We start from the raw sequence: 25,101 nt of genomic DNA, 5'->3' as shown, positions 1-25,101 counted from the left end.
GCTTCTCACACTCATTACTATCAAAACCTCAATTTGTATTTATCTGTACTCGAATGGCCAATTGTTAAAAACATAAAGCTACATACACAGACCAAAAGGTTTGTCATGTAATGGGGATGGTAAAATTTGGTTGTTTAAAACCAGTTGAATCATACCAGAAAGTGTAATCAAAGCTCAAGGTTGGGAGTGATTCTGTTACACTATTATCAAATGTAGCTTTCCTTTCAACAGGGGAGACCGGGTACAGTTCCAACACCGGTACAGTTGTAACAGTCAAAATTTGACCGATTAGAAGAGTTGTCATTGATGCCACTGATTTGGACACTCCCGTCTCTATTTTGACCTTATGCAAGATGTTTAAATACTCTGAGGGACCTTGTCTCAATTCCATGGTCAAAAACATGTTTTTGGGTAAGTTTTCAAACTTTTTCTCACTGATTTTTGTTGTATGTCAATTATGCTAAAAATTTCTGGCACATGGCTGTAATTTCCACATTCTTGGCTTCAATCCTATGTGGGGTTTTTCATGTTAGCTATCAGCACAGTGGAGAAAATGTTAGCTTAATCATGGCTGATTGGTACGGGGACAGTTGTAACACATCAAAAAATGACAAATTCTGTATGGTTTATATGGACAACTACAAGGGTAAAGAAAATAACTTAAAGCGGGCACAGTGTATTGATTGCAAGCGATTTGCACACGAAGGTTCCACCCCAGGCACTGGCTCATAGATTTTCCATAATTGCTTGTCAGACTTTGGCAATGCTTCTCATACAAAAGGATCGCTATGACACATGCAATGTTTTCTATTCCCTGCTCTTCTTGGCATATATTTCTACTAAAGAGTACTACTATGACGCTTATTTGTAATAACACTGTTACAACTGTCCACTAGAAGTGTTACACAACCATACCCGATGACTTCTCTAAGGCCATTTAAATAAGGCACATTGGATGCAAACTCCCGCTAACGCAACAATGGGATAGTCAAAGGAGCTCAGCATGGATATGAAAAAGCGAATCATTGACTTGAACAGTCAGGAAAGTCAATTAAAGCCATATCAAAGCAGCTGCAGGTCCGAAGAGCAACAGTGCAAACAATTGTTTGAAAGTATAAAGTGCCTGGCACTGTTTTCTCACTGCCACAATTAGGAAGAAAGGTAATCATCTGCTGTTAAGAGAAAATTGTTCAGGAGTGTGAAGATTCAACCGAAAATCAGATCTGCCAAGAATGAGAAGCTACTGGAACACAGGTGTCAAGTGTCCACAGTCACGTGTGTTTTGCATCTCCATAGACTGAGAGGCTGATGTGCAAGAAGTAAGCCCTTGGTCCAAAAGCGGCACCTTAAGGGTTGATTGATGTTTGCTGATGATCACATGGACAAAGATAAGACCTTGTGGAGGAACGTTCCGTGGTCAGACGAAACAAAAATTGAGCTATTTGGCCCAGATGTATGTTAGGACTAGAAAAGATGAGGCCTTTAACCCCCAAGTACACCATGACTACCGTCAAGAACGGTATGATAAAGAAAAAGGAGGATTACCTTCAAATTCTACAAGGTAACCTAATGTTATCGGCCTGAAGATTGGGTCATGGGCGCTGGTTGGTGTTTCAACAGGACAATGATCCCAAACACACATCAAAAGTGGTAATGGAATATCTAAATCAGGCTAGAATTTGGGTTATAGTCCTAACTTAAACTCCATTAAGAACTTGTGGACAATGTTGAAGAAACAAGTCCATGTCTGAAAGCCATCAAATTTAACTGAACTGCACCAATTCTGTCAAGAGGAGTGGTCAAAGATTCAACCAGAAGCTTGTGGGTGGCTACCACAAGCGTCTGATTGAAGTGAAAAAGGCCAAGGGACATGTTACCAAATATTAGTGCTGCTGTATGTATATTTTTGACCCAGCAGATTTGATCACTTTTTCTGTTAACCCATAATAAAGTCATAAAAGAACCAAACTTCTCTGTTCCAATCACTCTATCGGAGAAAAATCAGAGTTGTAGAAATAACTGGAAAGTGAAGAGAACCGTGACATTGTGTTCTTCACAAGTGTATGTAAACTTTTGACCACAACTGTATATATCCTATTTGGCTGGCGACCAAAAGTGTGGTTTGAGTTTCGGCCCTCTGTGCAACTGAGTTTGACACCCCTGCCATGCAGTGTATACCAATCTCTTTGCTAGTATGATGCCCATGTAAAAATGTGCATCTTCCATAGGGTAAAGGATTTCGCTTATCCAGAGTCACAGTTTTTTTTCCTCATGTGTTTTTATTGCATTCAGTGAATCTCGTTTTTGTATGCTCAACGGCACTTTCTGCAGTTTTTTTTTTGCTTTCTTCCTAATGGTTATTTCCTTTCATGACGTCTAATGGAGCACTTAGTCTATGTGAAGTGCCCTATGCCTTGTTTTAGGTTATCAAACACTGAGGGAGACGCGAGTGCATTTGTGATTGATGAGAGAGGCCACTGTGCTGCTTTGCCAGATGAGTCACCTCAACTGATCACCCAACAAACCCTTTCAGTGCAGTTCTGTGTGAACTCACTTTCAATATTTGCAATTCTGCTTCCTAGGAAATTGTTTCAAAGGACATTGTGTATTATTTCGCATTGTTGGGCATGTTCCTGAAAAACAGTAACTAGTTAGTTACTGGTTACTTCATTTAAAAAGTAATCCTTTTACACCAAGATTACTGACACGCAAAAGTAGCTCATCAATCTGAAGGTAACTAGATAAAAATTACCTTATTTACTCATTTAGAAGCCAACCCACTTAAAGCTTTAGGTTTTTTCAGATATTTATTTTTATTTTATTTTTGTTTTAAGTTTTACACAACTTGATAGGTTGAGGAATGAGGAAATATGGAGAAGAACTGGAGTGGTGAGAGATTTTCCTGAGAAGATTGATCAAAATGTTCTGAGATGGTTTGGACATTTCAAAAGAATGGATGAAGACCGTTTGACTAAAAGAGTACGTAATGTAGAAGATATGGGAAATAGAATGAAAGGAAGGCCCAAAAATTGGTTGGATGCATGGGGTGAAATGTGCTCTGGAAGAGAGGTTGGTTAATTCATTGGATTCAAGAGTGTGTGGAAAGGTATATAAGTGAATGGCGAAGGATAGTTAGTAAATTACTGGTATCGACACATATGATGTGGTGGGGGTAAACCAGTGTATGCTGTCAGGCCTTTCTGCTGATGAAGGGTTGTATGGCACAGCCATTCATCCCTTGTTGTGCTGTGGGCTTAATGTTCGGTGTCAGGTTGGAAGGAGCGAAGGGGAACGAATGTGAGGTGCATGTGAGTGTGATCTTGAGTCTAGCCACCTCTCACTAGGGGGGAATTGCTTCAGTATATACATAGAGAGATAAAGTGAAAGTTTTTATGTCCTTCTCTACAGCTGTCAAGGGGATAAAATATCTAATCACAATAATCATTTTTAAAAAATACTTAACTCATAGTTAATTGTTTGCGCACAAATGTAACAAAATTTTGTTTTCCGATTCTCTGTGTTTGTCTTTTGTCCAAAAATATTACAGCTGTCCAGGGATAAAAATATTTAATCATGATTAATCTGATTTTTTTAAATGCTAAGTCATAGTAATTGCTTGCTGTTCTTTGTTTAACATTTCTTTACCTTTGTGTATTTTTCTGATTTAACTACAAAATCAAGAGAAACCTCGCAATTAATTTGATTTTATAAACATAAAGTACAATATAGAAGTTGAAATAGATTTTTACCGACTATTCTTAATTAGCCCAAGACAGACCACAGGAAGGGGTGCTTTGATGAACCTGGCAGTTATGGGATCCATGAAGCACACACAAACACACCTTCGTTCATCATTTTATTTGACAATGCATATAGTAATGTAAGTCACATCAGTAAAGCACTACTTGTCAAAACATCTACCAGATACAAATATTGTTTTTTGGGGCCGAAGCTAGCGTTGTCTCCAGATATAATTTAGCCTGCGACATGGCAAACAAACTAGACAGCAGTTACTTACACCTATGGACGAGACAAACAGTTTAACCCTTAACTAGGTCTAGGTGAATAAATAGAGGCTGAGACCTTGGTCTAATCAGATTCCCATCTGATTGACAACTGTCAAAAAATCCCAGTATCAAAAACAAAGGTGAAAGCGAGGCCACTCATTTAGTATCAATTTAACTCTCAAAAGTCAAAGAGCTCTTGGATCATTAGAAACCTATTCAACCTGAAAATACATCTCTAAACAATATTATGCATAAACAGTTGCGGTTGGCCAGTGGTTGGAAGCTTGCAGAGTGTTTCTGGTGTTATTGTTGCTTGGAACTCAGTGAGGTTGGAACGTCTTAGCGAAGTCGTCCAATGCGGATATGAGTTTGTGCTCCTCAAGAGGAGAGCTGTGGGTCAAGGCCAGTGGCAGGTGGGTGGCAACCATCTTGCGGTCTGTGTTTACACATCAAAAGTTTTAAAAGAAACACTTTCTTCGTCATTGCATCAGCTACTGTCCCTAAAATCAAAAGGTTCAGAGAATCCTGAGAAATAACCTCATATCCTTTGAACTAGAGGTAGGATCTTAAGCCGGAGCCTAAGCCAAAATAATGTCAACCTTTTTTTTCGGGTTCGGCCGGGCTTCTCTCTCGAGGACTTTTCACTCCAAAAATTATCCACCCGTCAATGTTCTTTGTTTCTTTTTCGCGAAGGATTCCGATTGATTTCGAACCCCTCTCGCACTAAGGATTACGCACGCTCGGGTTTGTTTTGGGCTAGGTCCCTCAAATAAGGTTTACTTGTCTGGCACGGTCTGGTTCGTGGTCTAATACTCGCGGGCCCGGGTCAGCCTGGATTTTTAAGGCCAAATTTTACCTAAATTTTTAGCAATGACATACAATCAGGGGAGGCAGTGGAAGCTGTGCCTCACATGTCTTCGTGGAAGTTTAAAATAAAAATATATATTAAATGGTTTAATTTATTCAGCATTAAAGTTATTTCTCATTTAATTCACCGGCTTTGGATTTTCCTCTTAAAATCACTGTATTTTCACTTTATATTATGAAAATTTGTAATACTATTAGTCTATAATGTATTACTGTGCTGAGCGTCCGCAGATGCAGAGTAAGGCGTGCAATTCTATGTCTTATGGCAGAAGGTGAGAGTGAGACCAAGGATTCTGATTCGACCACACCTCAGCCACATACAGTATAATTAGTTATAGTGCTGGCAAGTTAACAGCAAGTCAAGAAAATACAGTTTGTGCTACAGTTTGTATAGAGTAGTGCTGTACCAGTCAAGTGATGAATACGATGTAGGATCATCCTTTTGTAAATCGGACTGACTCCTATCTATTATAGAAAGGAGCTAAAGCTTGTTTTTTAAACTTCTGCAAAGACACCCAAGTGCTATTTTTTTTAATTCTGTATTTTTCGTATTGCCTTTAACGGTGCGTTCCGGAACTTTTGGTTTAATCTAAATAACAATGAGATGGGTTTCCTCAATGTTCTCTGGTTGACTAATCGTAGTCAGAAAATACAGATTTGGGATTTGGTGCTTAGCTATAGTGACATCTCGTGGACATGTTTAAAACTGCAAATCATTGTTTGACGCTCATTTTTCGCTTGAGCTTCTCTCAGCATTGTCTAGCAGGCCACATAAAATGACGTGGCAGGACAAATTTGTCACGTGGACCATGATTTTGACACATGTTGTCGAGCTGATCCCAAAATAAGAAAGAGCAACTTAAAAGCGTGTAGCCTTGTAAGAGATGCCAGGAACAGCATCCGATGACTTTTGGTCTGCAGTAAAAGTGTGCAAGTGCTCAACTTTCATTTACATGTCTCTCAAAATCAAAATAGTTTCCAAAATTGATTTTTTTCCCACAAATTAATATATGATTACCCTGATAGAAGCGTCCGCTGGGGTTGGCAGCAGCAGCCTCTGACACGGCCAACCACACTGCGGTGTCTGCACCCTGCTCCGGGGTCCGCAGGCTTTCTTTCATGGAACGGTGGAAGTCAGGCATGGCATTAGCCACAGCTGATACGAACACAAAGCACAAAACAGGTGATTGCATCGTAAATGTTAGGTAAATCATTTAGCGTTTGTTATTTTGTTTTTTAAGAAAATAAAATTGTTTATGCCCTGCAACTGGCAGGCAACCAGTTCAGGGTGTCCCCTCTCCACTGCCCGAGGATAGCTGGGATGGGTTCCAGCACCCCCGTGACTCTACTGAGGATAAGTGGTGCAGATAATGGATGGATGGATAAAAACGGTTTAACTTCTTTGTTCCTATGATATAAAATGGTGGGAATGATAAGTAAATCATTTATTTAGTATTTACTATCGGACAACTACTGAGGAGTTTGCTGAGGATGCCAGGGTTTTTCACTATTTTGTCTATGATTGCGCTGTTAACATCATTGTCAATATTCAATATATCCAATATTATTGGCCAATCATGTTGCTGTTTTTTGATACCCTTTAAGGTGGATCTGGTTTCTGTAGCCTAGGAAATTAAATAGAAATGAAAGGGCTCTGGGAAGACCTTTTTAGAACAGGTTGGAATTTCTTATCTGAGGGTTTAGTACAGTCCTCTCCTGAAAATTATGAAATTACGGATGCAAGTGATGTAGGTAGACTCAGCCAATATGTTCAAAGACTTTCTTCATGAATCTCATTAGTCCTTGAATTCAGTCGTTCACCTGTAACATGGAACTCATAATATGTTTCATGCATTTTAGATTGTTAAGAGCTAAACAAGGGACCATTGTCGTATTTTTTTGCAAAACCATATTTGCTCATTATCTACTGTAAACTTTGTAACTAAACTTGAACCGGGGCACACTATTGTGCCATGAGACCTTGTCTGGTGTGCTGCAAGAAATTGTCTTCTTATATCTTTGTAAAAATGAAATGAAAAAAAGCATGTCATTGTTCAGTCTATTTACTTTCTATTTACTTTCTTCCAGTAATCAACTATAACTGTAACATTTATCCATATCACTAGGTGGCAGCAAATTATTATTATTTTATTTTTATATACTAGTTGTCTGCTCATAATGTAGTCCAGGGAAAAAATTATCCAACTTATTTCGTTTGATGAAGCTGTTTAAGATTGCACTGCAAACAATGATTAAATATAAAAAATAAACAAAAGATTTTTGCACATAATTTTGCAGATTTAATCATTTTCTGTTTTAATTTTAAAAGGAGAGACACAAAAAATAGCATGTAGGAAAACATTTTTGTTTCAAAGGCAAATACTTTATTCTAAATTTAAATGTTATTTCTGTTCAGTTTTCTGGAAAATTAATTAATGAAAATATTAAAATCCAAAATTAGAGCAAAATGATTTACCAAAATTAGTTACCTTTATTACCTGCCAAGCCACAGTAACCACAAATGACAAGAAAAGTTGTATTATGTTAATTTAGGCGTCATGCTAATTTAAAAAAAATAATTGTTGCCGGGAATACATTTTAAAATGTTTTAGGTGGACTGTGTGCATTGAGATTTTTAATTTAAAAATAAAGTGTACGTCGGTTCAAATAAGGTTGAGAAACTCTCCTACATATGATCACATTGACTCTCTCAAATAAACCAATAAATGAAATTAATTCACACTCCACCAGCAGAATTGGTATGCAAGACTCTATGAAGGTAACTTAAGCAGTGTAATTTGCACTGAGATAGTGCGCCAAAAAGGTCAAAATATAATACATTTGTCTTTTCAAAGAGGGCAAATTATTTTAGAATTCTCCAAAGAGAATCGAGGAAGTCAATCCTAAAGTGAAGCTTCCTAATGTGCATGTTTATTTATCTTGTTCAGGAGTTAACTAAATTAATAATTTTAATGAAAAGTGTACCTGGTGTGTCCACCCAGCCAGGATGCATGACAGAGAAGTGGATGCTCGGATGAATTTTTGCAAGCTGCTCTGTCATCACCACCTGCTGCCTCTGTAAAACACATGAGCATTTGTTTTAAAGATGTGTGGTATGTACTGTAATTACTAAAATTTTCGAGACTCTTTTACTGTTCTGCATCATCAACATTGTTTCAATTATTTTTTGGTCTTCATGGGATTAATTCTGAAATCACAAATTATTTGAAAACGCCATGACTCATTGGCAGATTATGTATTCCAAAGCTGGCAGTACCTTATGTTGGGCGTAGACCAGGGCGCCATCATAATGGCCTCTCTCTGCTTGCAAGTTGCCTATTCTGAGCTTCTGCACCAACATCCCACCTGATGACAGAGTGATCTGAACAAGCATAAATAAGCTGATGAATGACAATAAGGTATCAAATGTAGAGTATTCAATGTTTGTTCAGAATTCTGTATCACAATGTCAGAAAATGATCAAACAATGTTAAGACATGGGAAGTGAACACTGTTTTACATAGATATATTATCTGACTGATACTTGTGGAATGTGAGGTTGTGGAGGGGGGCGTTAGCTTGCATGTGCGCATCAAAGGTTGCCGTGACAACACCACCACAGGGGTTCCGCCCCTCCCAGGAGATCAGAACCGACAGCTGGTACACGTCGCTCCTCGTAAGGGCAGTCTGAACTTTTGCCAGCCAGAAAGCAATAGGGCATATCCTAACAAGAAGAACTGGATCAAAATCCTTGCTAGTCCTGACCAAGTCTCAGCTTAAAGGGCTTAGAACTTTGCCAAGTCAGTAGCCAAGCTTCATCAAACTAGAGGCCAAACCAGCAGGACAAAGCCAGCAACCTCAAAGAAGCCTCGCCACCAGCTGTCAACCTCTCCTTCAAAGCTCTGCATCCTGTGGTCCTCGTCCCAACTGGCTCTAAAGCCTACAGGGATTCTTCATCTCTCTACAGCCGAGGACATAGACTGGCCCCTCATCTTCATCGAAGCAGAACTTCTCAGAACTTCTCGTTGTTGCTAGGTTTTGGTATTGGTGTGACGTAAAAGGGGAAATTCTATCAAAATACAATAACGTAATAATCAAGCAAGCGTTGTTGTCTATCCTAATGGTGCCAGTTTAAGTTGTCAACTTCTAGTTGTCTTTATTTTGTTTTAATAGTAGTGTTTTGTGTTCTATTCAAGCTTCCTCAGTAGATGATTTGTAAAAAAAAAGTCAAATTTTTTCACCCTAATATCGCAATTATTTACAGGTAAATTTACCATTTCTTTAGTTCGATGCTCCTGATCGTTAAATTAGCCACTAGAATTGATAAACATTTTTTTTATCTTTGTACACGTGCAAAGGAGATAGGAGGCCATTGAAGCTCACTGTTGTTCGTTATTTTGACTATTATGCACTTTTTACATCCTTGTCACAATCGGCCAATTATCTTGCTATTTGTTAGTTAACACACCTTTTAAGGCTGCTTTTATAACCTAGGAGATTGAATAACAAGAAAGGACTCAGTGTAGGGCGTTTGGAACAGGTCAGAATTTTTTTCTGAGGTTTTTGTCCTATCCTGTTATTTTTGCAAGTTTAAAATCCATTGATGTCTTCACTACTTTTTTCCGATGTCTACTAAACTAGAAACCTATCAAGAAGGCAGCCAATACTGGTATTGCCAGTGTTGCATTTGCTGCAATCTTGAAAAACAGATGTTCCGCTCCAAAGATAGAAGGTATGCCTTGAAGAGAGGGCTAATCCAAAAGAGCTAGCCATAGTTGGCATTTTTTAGCTTCATACCTGGAAGACTCAAGTGGCTCCTGCACCAAAAAAGCAAATGACATTGGGCATTAGCTTTCGGTGAAGGTGTGAAGATTTTTCTTGTCAACAGGTCTGAAAGAATTTACTGATATCTCCACTTTTGGTTGAGCACATCTCCCCTGTAAAAAAACCTTTACATATATAGGGCCTGCTGTAATGTAACTATGTAACTTTGATTATTTTATTTTGTAATTTTTTTATTTGATTGTTTGTTAATGCAACCTTCATTGCAGCCTGGTCATCCTGGAAGGGGGATTGTCTAATATGCGGCCCCCTCTCAAGGTTTCATTTTCCTCATGTTGAGGTTTTTAAGTTTTTCCCTGCCATCATGTAGGTTTTAGATCAGGGGATGGAGTTATAATAGTCAGTAGTTTGCAATAGTCTTTGGTCTGTGCAGCGCTCTGAGACTCCTTGTGATTAAGGGCTATACAAATAAACATGACTTGACTTGAACTCACCACTCTGGGATCTGCACTCTTCTCCAACAAAGGGATGAGAGCCTTGGTGAGGATGTAAACTCCTGCACAAACCAAAAGGATGAAACGTCCCAGTACACGGACGGTAGTCTTGGTTTCTGGATGCCACGCTCCAAATGCGACTCACCAAGGACATTGGTGGCAAATCCCTTCTCCAGACCTTCCACGTTCAATTCCCGTTGACTCATGATGGCGCCTGCGTTATTGATCTGCACAGGATCGAACACAATTGCTAGTGTGGGAACTAATGTGTTACAAAAGACAACTGATTTTACAACATGCTGCGTTACCCTGCTACTTATTAAATAAGCATCATGAATTACAACGTCATCCGATCACTATCTGTTTCTTCTCCGGCACGATGTGACATAATACCTTCAATACGCCAACGACTCTTGAGAAAGGTGGGCTTGTTTATGTTTACCTACAAAAACAACTAAATACAGTTACAGTGGCACCGTACAAGGATGCAAAATTTCTCCACATGGAGATATTCACCCTACCGTATAAACTCGCATCTAAGCCTTATTTAGAACTATACAATTCTGACATAATGGGTTCAGTTTATATGCGCATTTTTTTGTATGTCAACAGTAGCGAACGGTAGGAAAAGCATGGCTAAGGGGCGTTGCTTATACAGGAACTAAAAAATCAATAGGGCAAACGTGAGCACAGGATTTACAGAAAATGTGAGCTGAGTTTTGTTGTGTTTTTAATTTGTAAAATTATTTTTGCAACACACCATGCCTAGAGAAAAACAAAAACACCTTGAACAGTCTACAAATGGAAAAGAAGCTCTTGGAGTGGTTTGAAGCCAAGAGACAAAATAGATATGGAGTGTCTCGGTAAAGTGCTTTCACGTCTGCACAAGCAGAAAAATATGATGGGTTTGTTGCTTTCACAGGTTGTTGTACACATTTTCTTCTATTTCTTTCATTATGTGGCCTTTTCATAGCATTTTTAGGAGATGTGAGTGTATGCAGTAGTTTCTAACTAAATAGACACTTTCAGAGTAACGTTACTTTTGGGCATCAGTAATATGTAGGGTAATGGCATTCCTTTTTAATGAAGTAACTAGTAACTGTAACTAATGACTGTTTTTCAGTAATGGGCCAACACTGCTAGTAAATGACTAAAAACAAGAAATGAAAAAATCTGTCTTAATAATCATGATATTTCCTCACCAGAACATTCAGAGCTTTGTACTTTCTCTTGAAGGCCTCAGCGAACTCCCAGACTTTTTTGGTTTCAGATAGATCTAGAATGTGAACGTAGATCTCCTAGGGTGATAATCCAAATTCATTTTTTTTTCCAGTTTAAAACAAACCCAAAAACTTCGAGTCAGCTATACCTTATTTCCTGATTCCTTAACAAGTTCAGCCCGGGCCTCCTCTGCCTTGTCCTTGTTCCTGCACACCATGTGGACTGTTCCACCTGTAGGATTTAACATCGTCAACAGGTTTATGTTGAGAAATAGTGATTTTTTTTTACTATAAATACATCTAATTGTTGATTTTATGTGAAAAGTGATAAGTGTTTTATTCTTTCAGTCATTTATAACTCTTTTACCTATTTAGTCATAATTAATGCACATCATGAATATTCATGTATTTGAATGTAATAATTTAGATCTTAAAATACTTACTTGACTTCTAACTATATTTAATTCAGTTGCTATCCAGTCCTTACATTGTTTCAAGTGGTGTTTTTAACTTGCGTTTTATCAGTCTTTGCCGGACACGGTGAAAACAAAGGTCTGGGTGTGATGTGAGGATTTTTCCACTACCACTAAAGGTTTGTTTTTGTCACCGCCCGCCCTGTATTTGTACAGGGTTCTGTACAGTATCTGAGTTCTTCCTTGGACTGCGCTCTTCTGGACTCAGCTTTTTTAGAGGTTGTTCCTGCGATTGTTGGAGCCACTCTTCCAGTTTCGAGGTAACTGCCCAGAGTGCCCCCACGAGAAACTTGCTGCCCTTGACCTTTTACATCTGTTTTAGCTGCTCTTTCTCTATTTTCCCATCTTCCTTCTTCCTGATGGTGCCATCAGTTGGGATTGCCACATCTATCTTCACCACCCTCTTATGCTCTTTGTCCACAACTATGTCTGGTTGGTTAGCCAGAAGCTACTTGTAACCCTGAAAGCTTGGGCTCTTGGGCATCCTTCGGTGCGTCCTTCCAGGATGTCTGGTCCTTCTCCTCTACACTCTCACCAGGGTTCAACTGCCTCAGACATTCACTCATCAGGTCATCTTTTTGGGCCATTTGTTTAATGTACTCTTGGGTTTTTGATGATCCATCTTGGACTGAGGCATTAATGCTCACTAGCCCATAGCCTCCCTCTTTCAGATTAGCACAAAAAAAAGATGTATATATATAATATATATATATATATATATATATATATATATATATATATATATATATATATATATATATATATATATATATATATATATATATATATATATATATATATATATATATATATATATATATATATATATATATATATATATATATATATATATATACATGTATATATATATGGAATTGTGAGGTTATCTCCGTCCTCTCCTTGCAAGTTCAAAAATTAATTGATGTCCTCTACTTATTTGTCTACTATTGTATTAACCGATCAGGTAAGATTTTTTATTTTACAGCGTATGGGCCTTGTACCTCTTCTAGCAATAGCCATGGCCGTAGCTTTCCCAATGCCACTGTTGGCTCCAGTTATCATGAAGGACCGTCCAGCCAAAGCCACCTCCAGGTCCTTCTCCACAAAGTGCTTGGATGCTGACAAGAAAGCACTCCTGCAGGGTATCAAACATATTTTTTTTTGCAATAAAAGGACAATAACAGATCAGGAGTTTATATATTTGCTCTATGAACTCAATTGTAGTGTATGTACATTCGGGCTGCGACTAACAACTGTTTTTCAGACAGCATACTATTAAAATAAATGAAATGATCTGCATTTATATAGCGCTTTTCAAGTCAATGACTTCCCAAAGCGCTTTACAATGTGTTCCACATTTCCCAATTGCGGCCTTGTATTGCAGCCATGTAAGACGCTAACCTGCTTATTGGGGGTATTAGGGGTTCAGTGTCTTACCCAAGGACACTTCGACATGTAACACAGACGAGCCGGGATTCGAACTGGGATCCCTTGATCCCAAGACGAGCGCTCTACCTCCTGAGCTACTGCCTCCCCCCAATTTACAGACTTATGTCAGGCACACTCTGCCATGATGTTGTGTTACCGCTCGAGACAGACTTTTTTGCACAGGAGTGACTTTTAGCAAAGATTATATTCATGGAGAGATGCCTCACTCTGCTGGAAAAACGTGTGTGACGACAATCTTAGACAAAAAGTTTTATTGTTGACTCTTTCTATTCTCAATTTTTGTCAACAGCGTCGACTAATTGTTAAAGCCCGGATCAATATGCGGTGCTTTGAAAACGCATGCGACCCTGCATTAGAAAAAAATGTGTGTGCTCAGGTCAAAAGGGTCAGTGCTAGTGCCTGGCAGCGGATGACGAGACGTTCAGGAACGTGTGTGTGGCTAGCATTGTCCCGAAAGCTATTGTTAAGGAAGGCCGCTCAAGGCCAACTGAAAACTGGGCTAAAAAGGCCGCTCTGTTCATTGGTGTCATGCAGAGCGCTATTAACGCAGGGAGAGAGCGGATGGCTCTGTTGAAGAAAAAGCAACACAGAACAATAGGCAGATAGGAAACAATCACCAAAAGCACCTTTTCAGGGAACTGGGCTCACTGTATACAATGGGTCACCGACCTTTTTGAAGCTGGGAGCTCCTATTTTTGTGACTGATTAGCGCAAACGGCTACCAGTTTGAGTTGCATTTTGTTTATGTTATTACTATGTTACTATAATGTTATTACCATTTTGTAATTATTAGATGCAAGGTTAGAATAGGCTCAGTCAACCACTAAAACATCATGGAGGTAAAAAAATAAATTTCAACAGACAATCTCAATGACCCATCATTGGAGAGCTATTTTCAGGATCCATCCACATGCTTCTTGTTGTTTTTGGAGGATACATGGTGCATGAGGGAACTACTACAATTGTTTGGCTGTAAATGATTACATAGAGATTTATGAGTATATTATGTTTATTTTTTACTATCAGACCGCTGCCAAGGAAATTGCATTGGATGTCAGGGTTGTTTGTTAGTTTGACCATTATGTACTATATACAAAATTGTCACCATAGGTTAATAATGTTGCTGTTCTGGTATTTCCACACCCTCGAGGGAATGTGCTTTGGGAGATTTATTAAAAAGAAACCCCTCATGAGAGGACTTTGAGAACAGATTGGAATTGGCATCTTGGGGCTTTTTGGGGTACTGTACTCTCCGGTTTTCCTTCCGAGTTCAAAATGTATTGATCTCTCTCCTTATTTTGACTGTCTTCTAAACCAGAAACTTGTCAGAGGTAAATATTATGACATTTAATAGGTCATTTGTAGTATTGTAAGGGTGTGTTCTATAACTTTTCAACGTTAGACAAAGTTTTAGGTTATCAACTGAAGTCATGTCATAAACATGGAAGACATTTCTACCTATAAACATGTCGAAACTTCTTTGTGCCAAACGCTTATTTTATGCTTCTACACCACTGATAGATAGATAGATAGATAGATAGATAGATAGATAGATAGATAGATAGATAGATAGATAGATAGATAGATAGATAGATAGATAGATAGATAGATAGATAGATAGATAGATAGATAGATAGATAGATAGATAGATAGATAGATAGATAGATAGATAGATGGATAGATAGATAGATTAAACAAATTGATCTATGTATCTATCCATCTATCTACAGTATCTGTCTACAGTATCTATCTACAGTATGTCTCTAAAATAAATAATTAAAAAAAGTTAAACATGTCCAACCTGCTAAATGAGACAGTTTTGCCTATGTAAAGTAAAAAAATCATTTTTTATTTTAAAAATAATTAGAGATTTCTTAAAATTGGAGTTTGCTTTCCAGAACGCTGTCACAGCAGATCTATTCACATACAATGTACCGTGGTAGGCCTGCCAATAGTACACTATACTGTATTGTACTGCAAAAGTCTAGATTCAAACCAACAAAAGCATCATTGTAAAGGAACACAAAAATATTTAAAAACAGGATGAAGGGCATGTTTCATACCTGGTAAACTGAGTCATTCCCTTGAGGAACCAGGCCAAGTTGCGGTAGAGTGACATGATGAGAGATGTGGCACTCCGGTTCTGAAAGCATCAGCACGCTTCCCCCCTTCTCCGTTCCTCTTTTTAGCTGTGCTGGACCACGTGGAGCCGGGTGGGATGCCTTGCCCACCTGTAGCCTACTACTGGCTGGTAGAGGTATTTCAGTACATTCACTGACCAGCTACATTGAGTTTTTCATCAGAGATGGTGATTATACATAGCCTTAAAAACAAATAGATTTCATTCAACGTCAATAGTTATTGAGTGGAACATTCCCCCTGGTTAAGTAATGGATGAATCAATCAATACATTTATCAATAAATCAATCAATAAACAAAATAAATGCTAAGGACCCAAATGTCTGTGTATTGTTTGTTAATGCTACATCCATTGTAACCTGGTCATCCTTTTTATTTTATTTTTTATTCTATATTATACTTGTATACTTGTTTTTAAATTTTATTGTTTGTTAATGTAACATCCAATACAGACTGGTCACCCTGGAAGGGGTATCACTGTCAGGAAACGGACCTGGAGGCAGGAAGTCGGTACTCATATGCGTAGACGATCTGTCCCTTTAATTAAGAAAGAAAAGTTGTCCAACACACAAACGGCCCAAAAACAAAACAGGTTCAAAGGCAATCAAAATTACAAACTAGGCATTACTCAGATCAAACGGGCATGAACAGGTTTTCAACAAGGTTAAGCAATGATCTGGCAACGGGCAGTCCCAAAAGGAGCGGTTAAGTACTCCAAAAGCAATCAGTCCAATGCGTCTCAGCCGGTGTCAAGGGGCGGGGCCAGCTGCGCGCCATGACAACCCTGCGGGACATGACAATCACCCCTTCTCAAGGTTTCTTCATTTTTCTCACGCCGAGGGTTTTGAGTTTTTCCTTGCCCTCATGTAGGTTTTATATCAGGTGGTGGTGTAATAATAGTCTGTGGTCTGTGCAGACCTTTGAGACTCCTTGTGATTAAGGGCTACACAAATAAACATGACTTGACTTGACTTGGCATCTGCACATATTCTTCTCTTTGAGAATTGAACATGACAACTTTTGGCACCTTTGCTTTGAAGAAGGCTACGAAAGTGCAAAATGCACTCTTCCACCCTCTGGCTCTCTTTTGTCCTCTCTCACTGACTGTGTGTGTGTGTGTTTACAGTGTGTGTAGGTGTGGCGAAGGTGTGATGCACGATGTGCGAGGCAACAGCGCAGCATGATCACTCGTGCTGTCCATAAGAACAACTCTTACACCTATAAGGTCTACGAGTCCCATGAATCCCAGCAAGATTCGGAGACAAAATGGTGAGTGTTTGCTGGGCAGTTTCTTCTGTTTGCCAACAAACTGTTACATTGTTTTGCTTGTCTTATTGAAGTAGATTGTCCTTATTTCAATTCAGCAGCTGAACTCAATTTCGTAGTACACAATCGCAGGAATGATTACGATCTTTGAAAAAGCTCCTAAGCCAAATTGTTGTCAGCTAGTAGTGTATAGTTGCTACCTTCTTTCTTCACGCTACATCTTATCTTGAGGCAAGTGTTTGCAGGTGCCAAACAGGGCAAAGTGCTGTTTCAGATCACCCTAAGCATTTATTGTTGTGATGTAATACACAAATTTGGATCAAAGGTCATCAACAGCTCATGAGCAACAGATTTAATGCTCAAATCTGCTGGTTATTTTAGAATAGGGGTAGGCAAACTTTTCCAGTCGCGGGCTCCATCGGGTTTAAAATTGGAGACTTGTCCAATTTTTCCTTATATGCATTTATGAATAGATATACAGGCAGCCATCTGCATGCTATTTTTCTTTTTATATTTGTTTTAAAATAAATTAGTTTCATCAAAGTAGAAAAACAAATACCAAGTCTTTGTTTCAAGCAGCTAATTTGATGTTTAGTTTTTAAGTATTTTTGTATTAATTTTGTAGTATTATTTTTGTAGTATTATTTTTGTACTGTAGTAGTATTTCTGTAGTAGTATATCTGCAACATTTTGCAGGATTTTTGTTCTTGTATTTCTGTATTATTATGTTTGTACCGTTATTGCGGTAATATTTCTGATGTAGTATTTCTGTATTAGTATTACTGTATTAGTATAGTTGTAGTATTTCTATATTCTTTATTTGTTCCCTCTCGTAATCAAAGCAAAAAATATATATTTGGTCCCTATTTCAAGCACCTAATTGGATATTTAGTTTTGTAGTATTTTTGTAGTACTGCAGTATATCCATGGTAGTGTTTGTGTTATATCTTTTTAGTACTGTATTACTTTATTTTTATTTTTGTAGTATTTCCGTAGTAGTATATATATGAAGTATATTTGTAGGATTTCTGTAGTTGTATTTCTGTAGTAGTATTTTTATACTATTATTGTGGTAACCTCTGTAGTAGTCATTTTTCAATATAGTAATTTCTAGTCGTATTTGTGTAGGATTTATGTAGTATTTCTTATTTCCTTTCATAATTAAAGCAGACTAATATATTAGGTCCCTGTTTTGAAGCCCTAAATTTGAAATCTAGTTTTCTGGTAATTATGCAGTATTTTTGTATTGTAGTAGACACACAGTGCGACAACAGGGACAGAGCTGGCACATCAAAACAAACATCTTTTTTATTTAGTAGCAGTGAAATGAGTCATGCAGTGGCAATTTGCCTGTTGCATTCTATTTTCATTAAACTTACTTTTACGTATATTAAGGCATGCATTGAGAAATATTGTCATCATTCAGTTGCAAAAATTCGGACATTTTAAATGCTAGACTGCCATTTGAACTACAATTTTTGGCTTGATTAGGTAATGTAGAAAGAATTGTTAAAACGTTGAAAATAATTGTTATGTATGATGTTTTGCTTATTTTGTCATGGGTTGATCATTTTGACGAGCTGATTTTGTAAGTAGCTCGCATGCTGAAAAAATGGGAGCACCCCTGACTCAGCGCCTCCTGGTAGTAAAATATACGTAATTCAAAAAAAAATATATATATACCAATTTCAATAATAAAAAAATATACATGAACTACTATATGACTGTATATATTTTTTCAAATAATCCTTTCTTCTTGTGTCTAAAAAATTGAATTTTAGATAACATGAGGCTCACCTATAGGTGGCAGACAGGATTGTCCGCCAACTTGCTGCTAAGGATACCCCAAAAAAACAAAAACCTTTTAAAAGGCTCAGCAAAAGAATAAGGGAGGAAATTTTGCGCTGTGGTCACTTTGAGTCTCTGTAGTTTGTATTCTTCTTTGTGTTTTGTAGCACTCATATTCAGTTGCATGACACAATACAGTAGCTCAGGAGGTAGAGCGATCGTTTTAGGATTAAGGGATCCCAGTTCGAATTCCGGCTCGTCCGTGTTACATGTCAAATTGTCCTTGGGTAAGACACTGAACCCCTAATACCCCCAATAAGCAGGTTAGCGCCTTACATGGCTGCAAGGCCGCTATTGGGAAATGTGGAGCACATTGTAAAGCGCTTTGGGAAGTCTTGACTTGAAAAGCGCTATATAAATGCAGATCATTTCCTTTCATTTCATCGACATTAAGTGGTCAAATATTACATAATGTTTAATTAACAATGTTAACAAGTCTCTCATCAAGCATGATTTGTGTAGAAAGCGCTTTGTCTGAATCCAAGCACACTTCCGTAGAAACGCAGCGTGGTTTAATTATTTAGGCTAGTTAATGTGTGTTTAAACTTTTTATTTCTTCCAGATTCGCTTCTTGCTGCTGTTTAGCAAGCAGGGAAAGCTTCGTTTGCAGAAATGGTTCACGCCGTTAACAGATCGGGAGAAGAGGAAGGTGATCCGTGACATGATGGCGATTGTTTTGGCCCGCATGCCGCGCTCCTGCAACTTCCTCCAATGGAGAGATCTCAAGATTGTCTATAAGAGGTTTGATCATCTGCTCAAGCTCACGGCTTATGGATCCTTAGCGGATCCTAAGCCCCAGGGTTGTAAGAGCACCACTTCCTGAGGTGTGTCTTGGGCATGTACATCGGCGCCCATCCCTAGCCAGGCTGTATTTTGGGTAGGGGTCTAAGGATAATATAGCTGTTGAAAATCATAGTGGTTGCTCAAACAAGGATCACGCTCTGAGTTCCACATGCATAAATGTTTTTGAGAACTCAATAAAAAGTTATGTGTTGTTTGTTTTGTCCGACTGCATGTGCCGCAATCAAATTTCCCCAAATGATTGAGGCTGGCCTAACATCAGACTTCGGACATGAAATATGAATTTTGATTGACCTGATTCACTTTTCAGCACTGTTGTGCCTTAGATGCATTTCTCTCTTGTAAACGAACCAAACTTGTTTACTGAGTATACTGTGCTTTTTTGGTCATTTATCAGAGAAGAATTTCTTTCATTTGAGTGGTCGTAAATTCCTTCTGCACATTCTATGCAAGACGTTTTAACAACACCAGAGTACTGGGAGCCACATTCTGAGCCAACCATGAAAAAGTACGACATGGGCCAGAAACTAACTGGACCATTGAACTATATGCCAATGCCAACAGTGGTACCATTGGAGCATGCTTTAAACCAGAGTTGGTGTTGGACAAGACTCCATTCTCTCTTCAACTTGATCCAACATCTTCGTGGAGAGTATTATGACTGAGGCTCTGGACCAGGGGTCGGGAACCTATGGCTCGCGAGCCAAATATGGCTCTTTCTATGAGTGTCTGTGGCTCAGAGACAAATTTGATTGCATGGAAAATTTCTCCATCTTGTTCAAAATTTGAATTGACAAATCAATTCAAGTCCACGTAAGGCCAAACCAAAGCTAATCAAAAGGTGATTTCTTCGCAGTATATATAGGGCACGTTTTCACTACAATTTACAGTCAAGGTGTCACACAAAAAAAGGGGGGAAAAAAACTCGTTTTGGCTCTACAACGCTAAAGAATCCTTTATATAAAAGTTCACTATATAATCTGTGTTCAGTGTTCAGATACCTTATGATGAATCCACAGAACTGTAAATACGCCAAAACACCGGAAGAGAACTTAGTCATTTAATTGGGTGAGTGGGAGGGATGGGTGGAGCTATGCAAAATTTGCAAGCACTCCCTCCCATCTCTCGCCCTACGCCGTCTGCGCCAAAAGTGAGCTCATCAGGCTCCCTATTTGAAGAATGTTGTGACGTTTTTACACAATAACTGCTTGCATCTGGTTTTGAAACCAATATGTATGAAAAAAAGGGTAAAAAGGAGTTTAACCGATCTTGAGTAATTGCAAGAAAGAGACAAGTTTAAAGTGGTATGTTTGTTGATTTAGGGACAGGGGCTCTGGCATTATTCTCTTTTCATAATTTTGATCAAATCATCAAAAATAAATGTGCTGAAGACTATGCTTTTGTCTGGGGCGCGGGTTTAGCAATTTAGTAAATTTGTCTCATAATATATGGTGTGGCTCTTTCCCAAAATAAAATTAATATTTTTTGCTTTTATGGCTCTTTGAGTCAAAAAGGTTCCCGACCCCTGCTCTGGACCAACACAAAGGTAGTGTCTGCATTTACGGACATAAGGCCACTAACCTCTGTTTTGCTGATGATATTGCCTAACCGGCAGGAAAAGAACAGGAACTCAGAGGTCTGGTCAATCACCTGGACAAAGACTCAACCCTGTAGGGGATGAAAGTCACACATAGAAAAACAAAATGTAATGACCAACAATCAACCACCAAGAGCTTGAACCTGACACCAAAGTTAAATATTTTGGCGCTGTCATATCAGAAGAGTGGTCAATATCACAAATCATGAACAGGATAGCTTAAACCACAGCCGTACTTGCTAGACCTAAACCCATCTAGACAAGAACATAGCAGTGAAATTGAAGATCAGGCTTCTGCAAGCGCTTTTTACTTCCATCTTTCTCTACGCTTGTGAGACATGGACTCTCACAGCAAAGCTGGAAAGGAAAATCCTGACCTTGGAGATTTGATGCTTCATGCAACTTCTGGGCATCAGCCACATAGCCCATGTGGACCCTAAGTAGTTCGAGCATTGTCAACTGTGCGCAGATAAACACTTCAGTGGTATGGTCACGTCACAAGATCATCAGGACTGGCTGAGATAATTTTTCAGGGCACAGTTCAAGGGGGCAGAAGGAGAGAAAAGTAGAAAAAGAAGTGGGCTGACCACATTAAAGAATGGCCAGGAACCGTCAGCAGTGGAGAAATCCTTCTCGGTGGTGTACCGACGACCCAGGCGGTTAAGGGATCTGTGAACTGTGAAATTCCTTTCAGTGGTGTCATATTCTATCTTTTAATCTCACAATTTTTAGTACCTCTTTTAAGCCATGTGTCACTTTTACCATTTAAAAAATGTGCTCTTTTCACGGTAACATTAATTTATTCATGGACATATCCTTCACCACAGGTACGCCAGCTTGTATTTCTGCACTGGCCTGGAAGAGCAAGATAATGAGCTGCTGAGCCTTGAGGTGCTGCACAGATACGTCGAGTTGCTGGATAAATACTTTGGCAATGTAAGGACAAACAAACGCTTTTGTTTTAGCAGAATGTCCCTGTAGAAATAATCCCTTTTCTGGAGAAAGGGCATTGGATAGTGCATTAATTGAAGGTCAAACGTTTTTTTTTTTTTTTTCAAACTAAAAACGATAGTACTTTTGCTTTTTTACTCTGACCTGATTACTAATTATAATTACCAACTGTATTCTTAGACAAATGATATCTGATTGTCTACCGTAGTGTATACCAACGTTTTTTGTGCCAAGGCAATCTTTTTTTGTTTGAATATGAATTCCGTGGCACCTGTTTTATTTATTTATTTATTTATTTATATATTTATTTATTTATAGCATAAATACTCATTTTGTTTGAATTAACAGCATGGTTTTGTTTTTATCATTTGTGGTCACCGTAGCTCAGTCAGTAATACGGGTTATTAATTTTGGTTTACTATTTTTTTCATTTTTACTTTCTAGAAACAGCACAAAAACAATACAAAAATGACACTCCAGTTTAGTAAAAAAAACATATTTCTTTTTTTTTTGTGATTTGAATCTAGAAATTGTAGTGCAATATTTGTATTTGTTTTGTTATTTTTTCCGTGTAATCTTAAACAGCTTTATGAAACTAAATAAGTTATTAAAAAAGTTTTCCCGTAATATCCTATTAGCAAATAATTAGTATTAATTAGTGTATAAAAAGAAAGAAAGAGTAATCTGCTGTCATCTACAGATATGGTTGGACATTAGTGAAGACAGCAAAAATACGGATCTGCTTTATTGCAAGAATAAAATTGGGCAATTTTCAGCGGCACACTAGACAAAGTCTCATGGCATATTAGTGTGCACAGGCACACTGTTTAATAACACTGGGATAGTGTATGCCTGTATGTAAACATGATGTTCACATACATTTTCGGTAGCTTCAGGGAAAAAAAACATTTAAAAAAGGGGACTACCTTAGAGTAAATTCAATAAACAGAAATAATAATTCAGATTTGCTTTCTTTGAGGCAGCATAGTGGCTGAGTGGTTAGCGTGTCTGCGGCACAGTTCTGAGATCATGAGATCCTACCTTACTGTGTGGACTTTGCATGTTCTCCCCATGCTTGAGTGTGCTTCCTCCGGGCACTCCAGTTTCCTCCCACGTTCCCAAAAACATGCATGTCAGGTTAATTGGCCGACCCAAATTGTCCCTAGGTATGAATGAGCGAGTGAGTTGTCTGTATCTTTGTGCCCTGCGACTGGCTGGCAACTAGTTCAGGGTATCCCCTGCCCACTGCCCGAAGATAGCTGGAATGGGCTCCAGCGTCCCCGCGACCCTATTGAGGATAAGCGGTGCACATAATGGATGGATGCATGCTTTCTTTGATTGGGTCATTTTTATTTTCCAGGAGCTTTGATTTCTAACTGACATGATGTTATAGTGGTTGACTGAGCCTCTTTTAACTCAGCTTCTAATAATTAAAACCTAGTAATAACATGATGAGTTGTCATTTTCCAAATGTTACCCGTGGTGTCCCTCAGGGTTCAGTACTTGCCCCGCTTCTTTTTAGCATTTACATGCTTCCATCAGGTGTTATTATTCACAGGTATAAGATCAGTTTCCATTGGTCTGTGCAGCCCTTTGAGACTCCTTGTGATAATGGGCTATACAAATAAACATGAATTGACTAGTGTATATATTATCTTAAATACACATTGTCATGCATTTCCAAGGTATGTGATTGACACTTTGTACCTGCAGATACAAAAAAATCTAATGGATTAATAATTTGGCCTGGCCACTTTGCCAAAATTTCAAAAAGAAAAAAATCAACTCGAAAAGTTTGCCCACCCTCTGCCGTAAGACTAAGTGCTTTAAGAACATTTGGGGACTATTTATGCATGAACATTTTGTTTAAATATATAATGTGTGCAACAATATTTCTTGTTTCATCAACAGGTGTGCGAACTGGATATTATTTTTAATTTTGAAAAGGCGTATTTCATCTTGGATGAACTATTGATGGGAGGAGAAGTGCTAGAAACCTCCAAAGCGGCCGTGGGTGTCTCTCTGCAGGAGGCTGATGCTCTCCAAGAGGTGCGGTAAGCTTTTGCTCGCCCCCAGGAACGTAGGTTTGGAGAGAAGTGATTCATGTGAACCTTCAGTGTGACTTTTGTTTTCTGTTTTTGTTTTGTGTAAATTTCAGACCATGGAGGAATACATGAGCAAACCTTCTTATTGAATCGCAATAAGAGACACTTCGCATCTCAGGACATTAACCGCTAAGGTTAATATGTGTGCAATAGTTTTTCTTTGTTATACCTGTATATTACATCAAGTGCAAATGAATACACTATTTTCCTCTGAAACGTTTTCCCTTTAAAATAAAAAATAAAGTACCATTTGCTGTTTTATTTTTCCCGAGAGGAATTTTGCAGTAACAATAATAATAATGTATTAGTTAAAGCAAAAAGCAATTTGGTGTTTGTAAGAAAGAGTGTTTCAAAAACATAGATATTTTTTGAGATGTAAATCTCACAGAAAGTACACGACTAAGGCAAATGAAATGTAAAAAATGATTAATGTTGAAAATCATTAAATGTATTTTCATAAATCTGAATTAAAAATTCAAAAGCATGTAAATGTTGTGAATGCTTGTGAGTTAGTACAGGGATATACATATATTTATTATGATGATGAATTATTAACATTTAAAGGATATACATTTTTTAAACACCCTGTACTAATACTTCTATTCCTGTTCTCAATAATAAAAAAGGAAAATATAATATTGTATTATTGATGATACAAAAAACTGTTTATTAATAAAATTATGAAAACAATGTTTTGTATGTCGTGTTTTTTCTAAGTCCAATAATAATGATAATAGTAATTATATCTATTACTACTGTGATGTGAAAACATCAATAATGTTAATGTAGCAACAATGATAATGATGATGATGATCATAATGATGATGATGATGATGATTATTATTGTTGTTGTTGTTGTTGTATAGTATGTTAGAATTAAATGACGTTCCTGTCTCAGAGTTTGGCCTGAAAAGTTCAGGAGTTGCGTTTGTTTAGATACACTCTTGCTTCCTCCTCACCACTAGTTATTATCCTTATAGGGTTGTTAAAGGGACAGTGTGTTTTATTTCGTGCCTCTTAGTGGTAAAAGAAAAACCTTCGTTCATTAAAAAAAAAAAACAATATCAATTTAAATCATAAGGAAAAATACATGAACTATTGT

General features: G+C 38.0%; 2 protein-coding genes across 4 annotated transcripts; one reads left to right on the top strand and one right to left on the bottom strand.

The window, feature by feature from the left end:
• Positions 1-301: 301 nt before the first annotated feature.
• Positions 302-24,622, top strand: ap1s3a (adaptor related protein complex 1 subunit sigma 3a). 3 transcript variants are annotated; one of them, XM_088344986.1, is made up of 7 exons: positions 323-411; positions 12,000-12,103; positions 16,558-16,700; positions 19,108-19,286; positions 21,771-21,879; positions 23,806-23,943; positions 24,053-24,622. In XM_088344986.1, the coding sequence occupies exons 3-7, from the start codon at positions 16,698-16,700 to the stop codon at positions 24,086-24,088; spliced, it is 465 nt and encodes a 154-aa protein (XP_088201112.1). In that variant the 5' UTR covers positions 323-411; positions 12,000-12,103; positions 16,558-16,697; the 3' UTR covers positions 24,089-24,622. The 3 variants fall into 3 exon arrangements, with proteins under 3 accessions (XP_088201111.1, XP_088201113.1, XP_088201112.1); XM_088344985.1 differs by lacking the exon at positions 12,000-12,103 and having other exon boundaries at positions 302-411; XM_088344987.1 differs by lacking the exon at positions 12,000-12,103 and having other exon boundaries at positions 302-411; positions 23,806-23,948.
• On the bottom strand, positions 3,844-15,513 carry dhrs12la (dehydrogenase/reductase 12-like a). The gene is made up of 10 exons (XM_088344983.1): positions 15,356-15,513; positions 12,845-12,978; positions 11,520-11,602; positions 11,353-11,448; positions 10,296-10,377; positions 10,151-10,212; positions 8,152-8,256; positions 7,860-7,950; positions 5,893-6,030; positions 3,844-4,443 (listed from the first exon to the last, which is right to left on the bottom strand). The coding sequence occupies exons 1-10, from the start codon at positions 15,409-15,411 to the stop codon at positions 4,328-4,330; spliced, it is 963 nt and encodes a 320-aa protein (XP_088201109.1). The 5' UTR covers positions 15,412-15,513; the 3' UTR covers positions 3,844-4,327.
• Positions 24,623-25,101: the final 479 nt, after the last annotated feature.

Source organism: Urocampus carinirostris, chromosome 10 (assembly GCF_059441175.1).
Source record: "Urocampus carinirostris isolate Australia breed hairy pipefish chromosome 10, RoL_Ucar_1.0, whole genome shotgun sequence".
NCBI classification, from domain to species: domain Eukaryota; kingdom Metazoa; phylum Chordata; class Actinopteri; order Syngnathiformes; family Syngnathidae; genus Urocampus; species Urocampus carinirostris.
Note: the sequence above shows the minus strand (reverse complement) of the source record. Positions and strands in the feature narration are given on the sequence as shown.

Excerpts from the sequence above, each read along its gene's own strand:
- dhrs12la (XM_088344983.1), bottom strand. The coding sequence starts at position 15,411 with ATGTCACTCTACCGCAACTTGGCCTGGTTCCTCAAGGGAATGACTCAG. Across the intron at positions 7,951-8,151 it reads TGGTCTACGCCCAACATAAG|AGGCAGCAGGTGGTGATGAC; the intron begins GTACTGCCAGCT and ends TGTGTTTTACAG. Across the intron at positions 6,031-7,859 it reads TGGCTGGGTGGACACACCAG|CTGTGGCTAATGCCATGCCT; the intron begins GTACACTTTTCA and ends TGTTCGTATCAG.
- ap1s3a (XM_088344985.1), top strand. Across the intron at positions 19,287-21,770 it reads CTCAAGATTGTCTATAAGAG|GTACGCCAGCTTGTATTTCT; the intron begins GTTTGATCATCT and ends CCTTCACCACAG. Across the intron at positions 21,880-23,805 it reads TGGATAAATACTTTGGCAAT|GTGTGCGAACTGGATATTAT; the intron begins GTAAGGACAAAC and ends TTTCATCAACAG.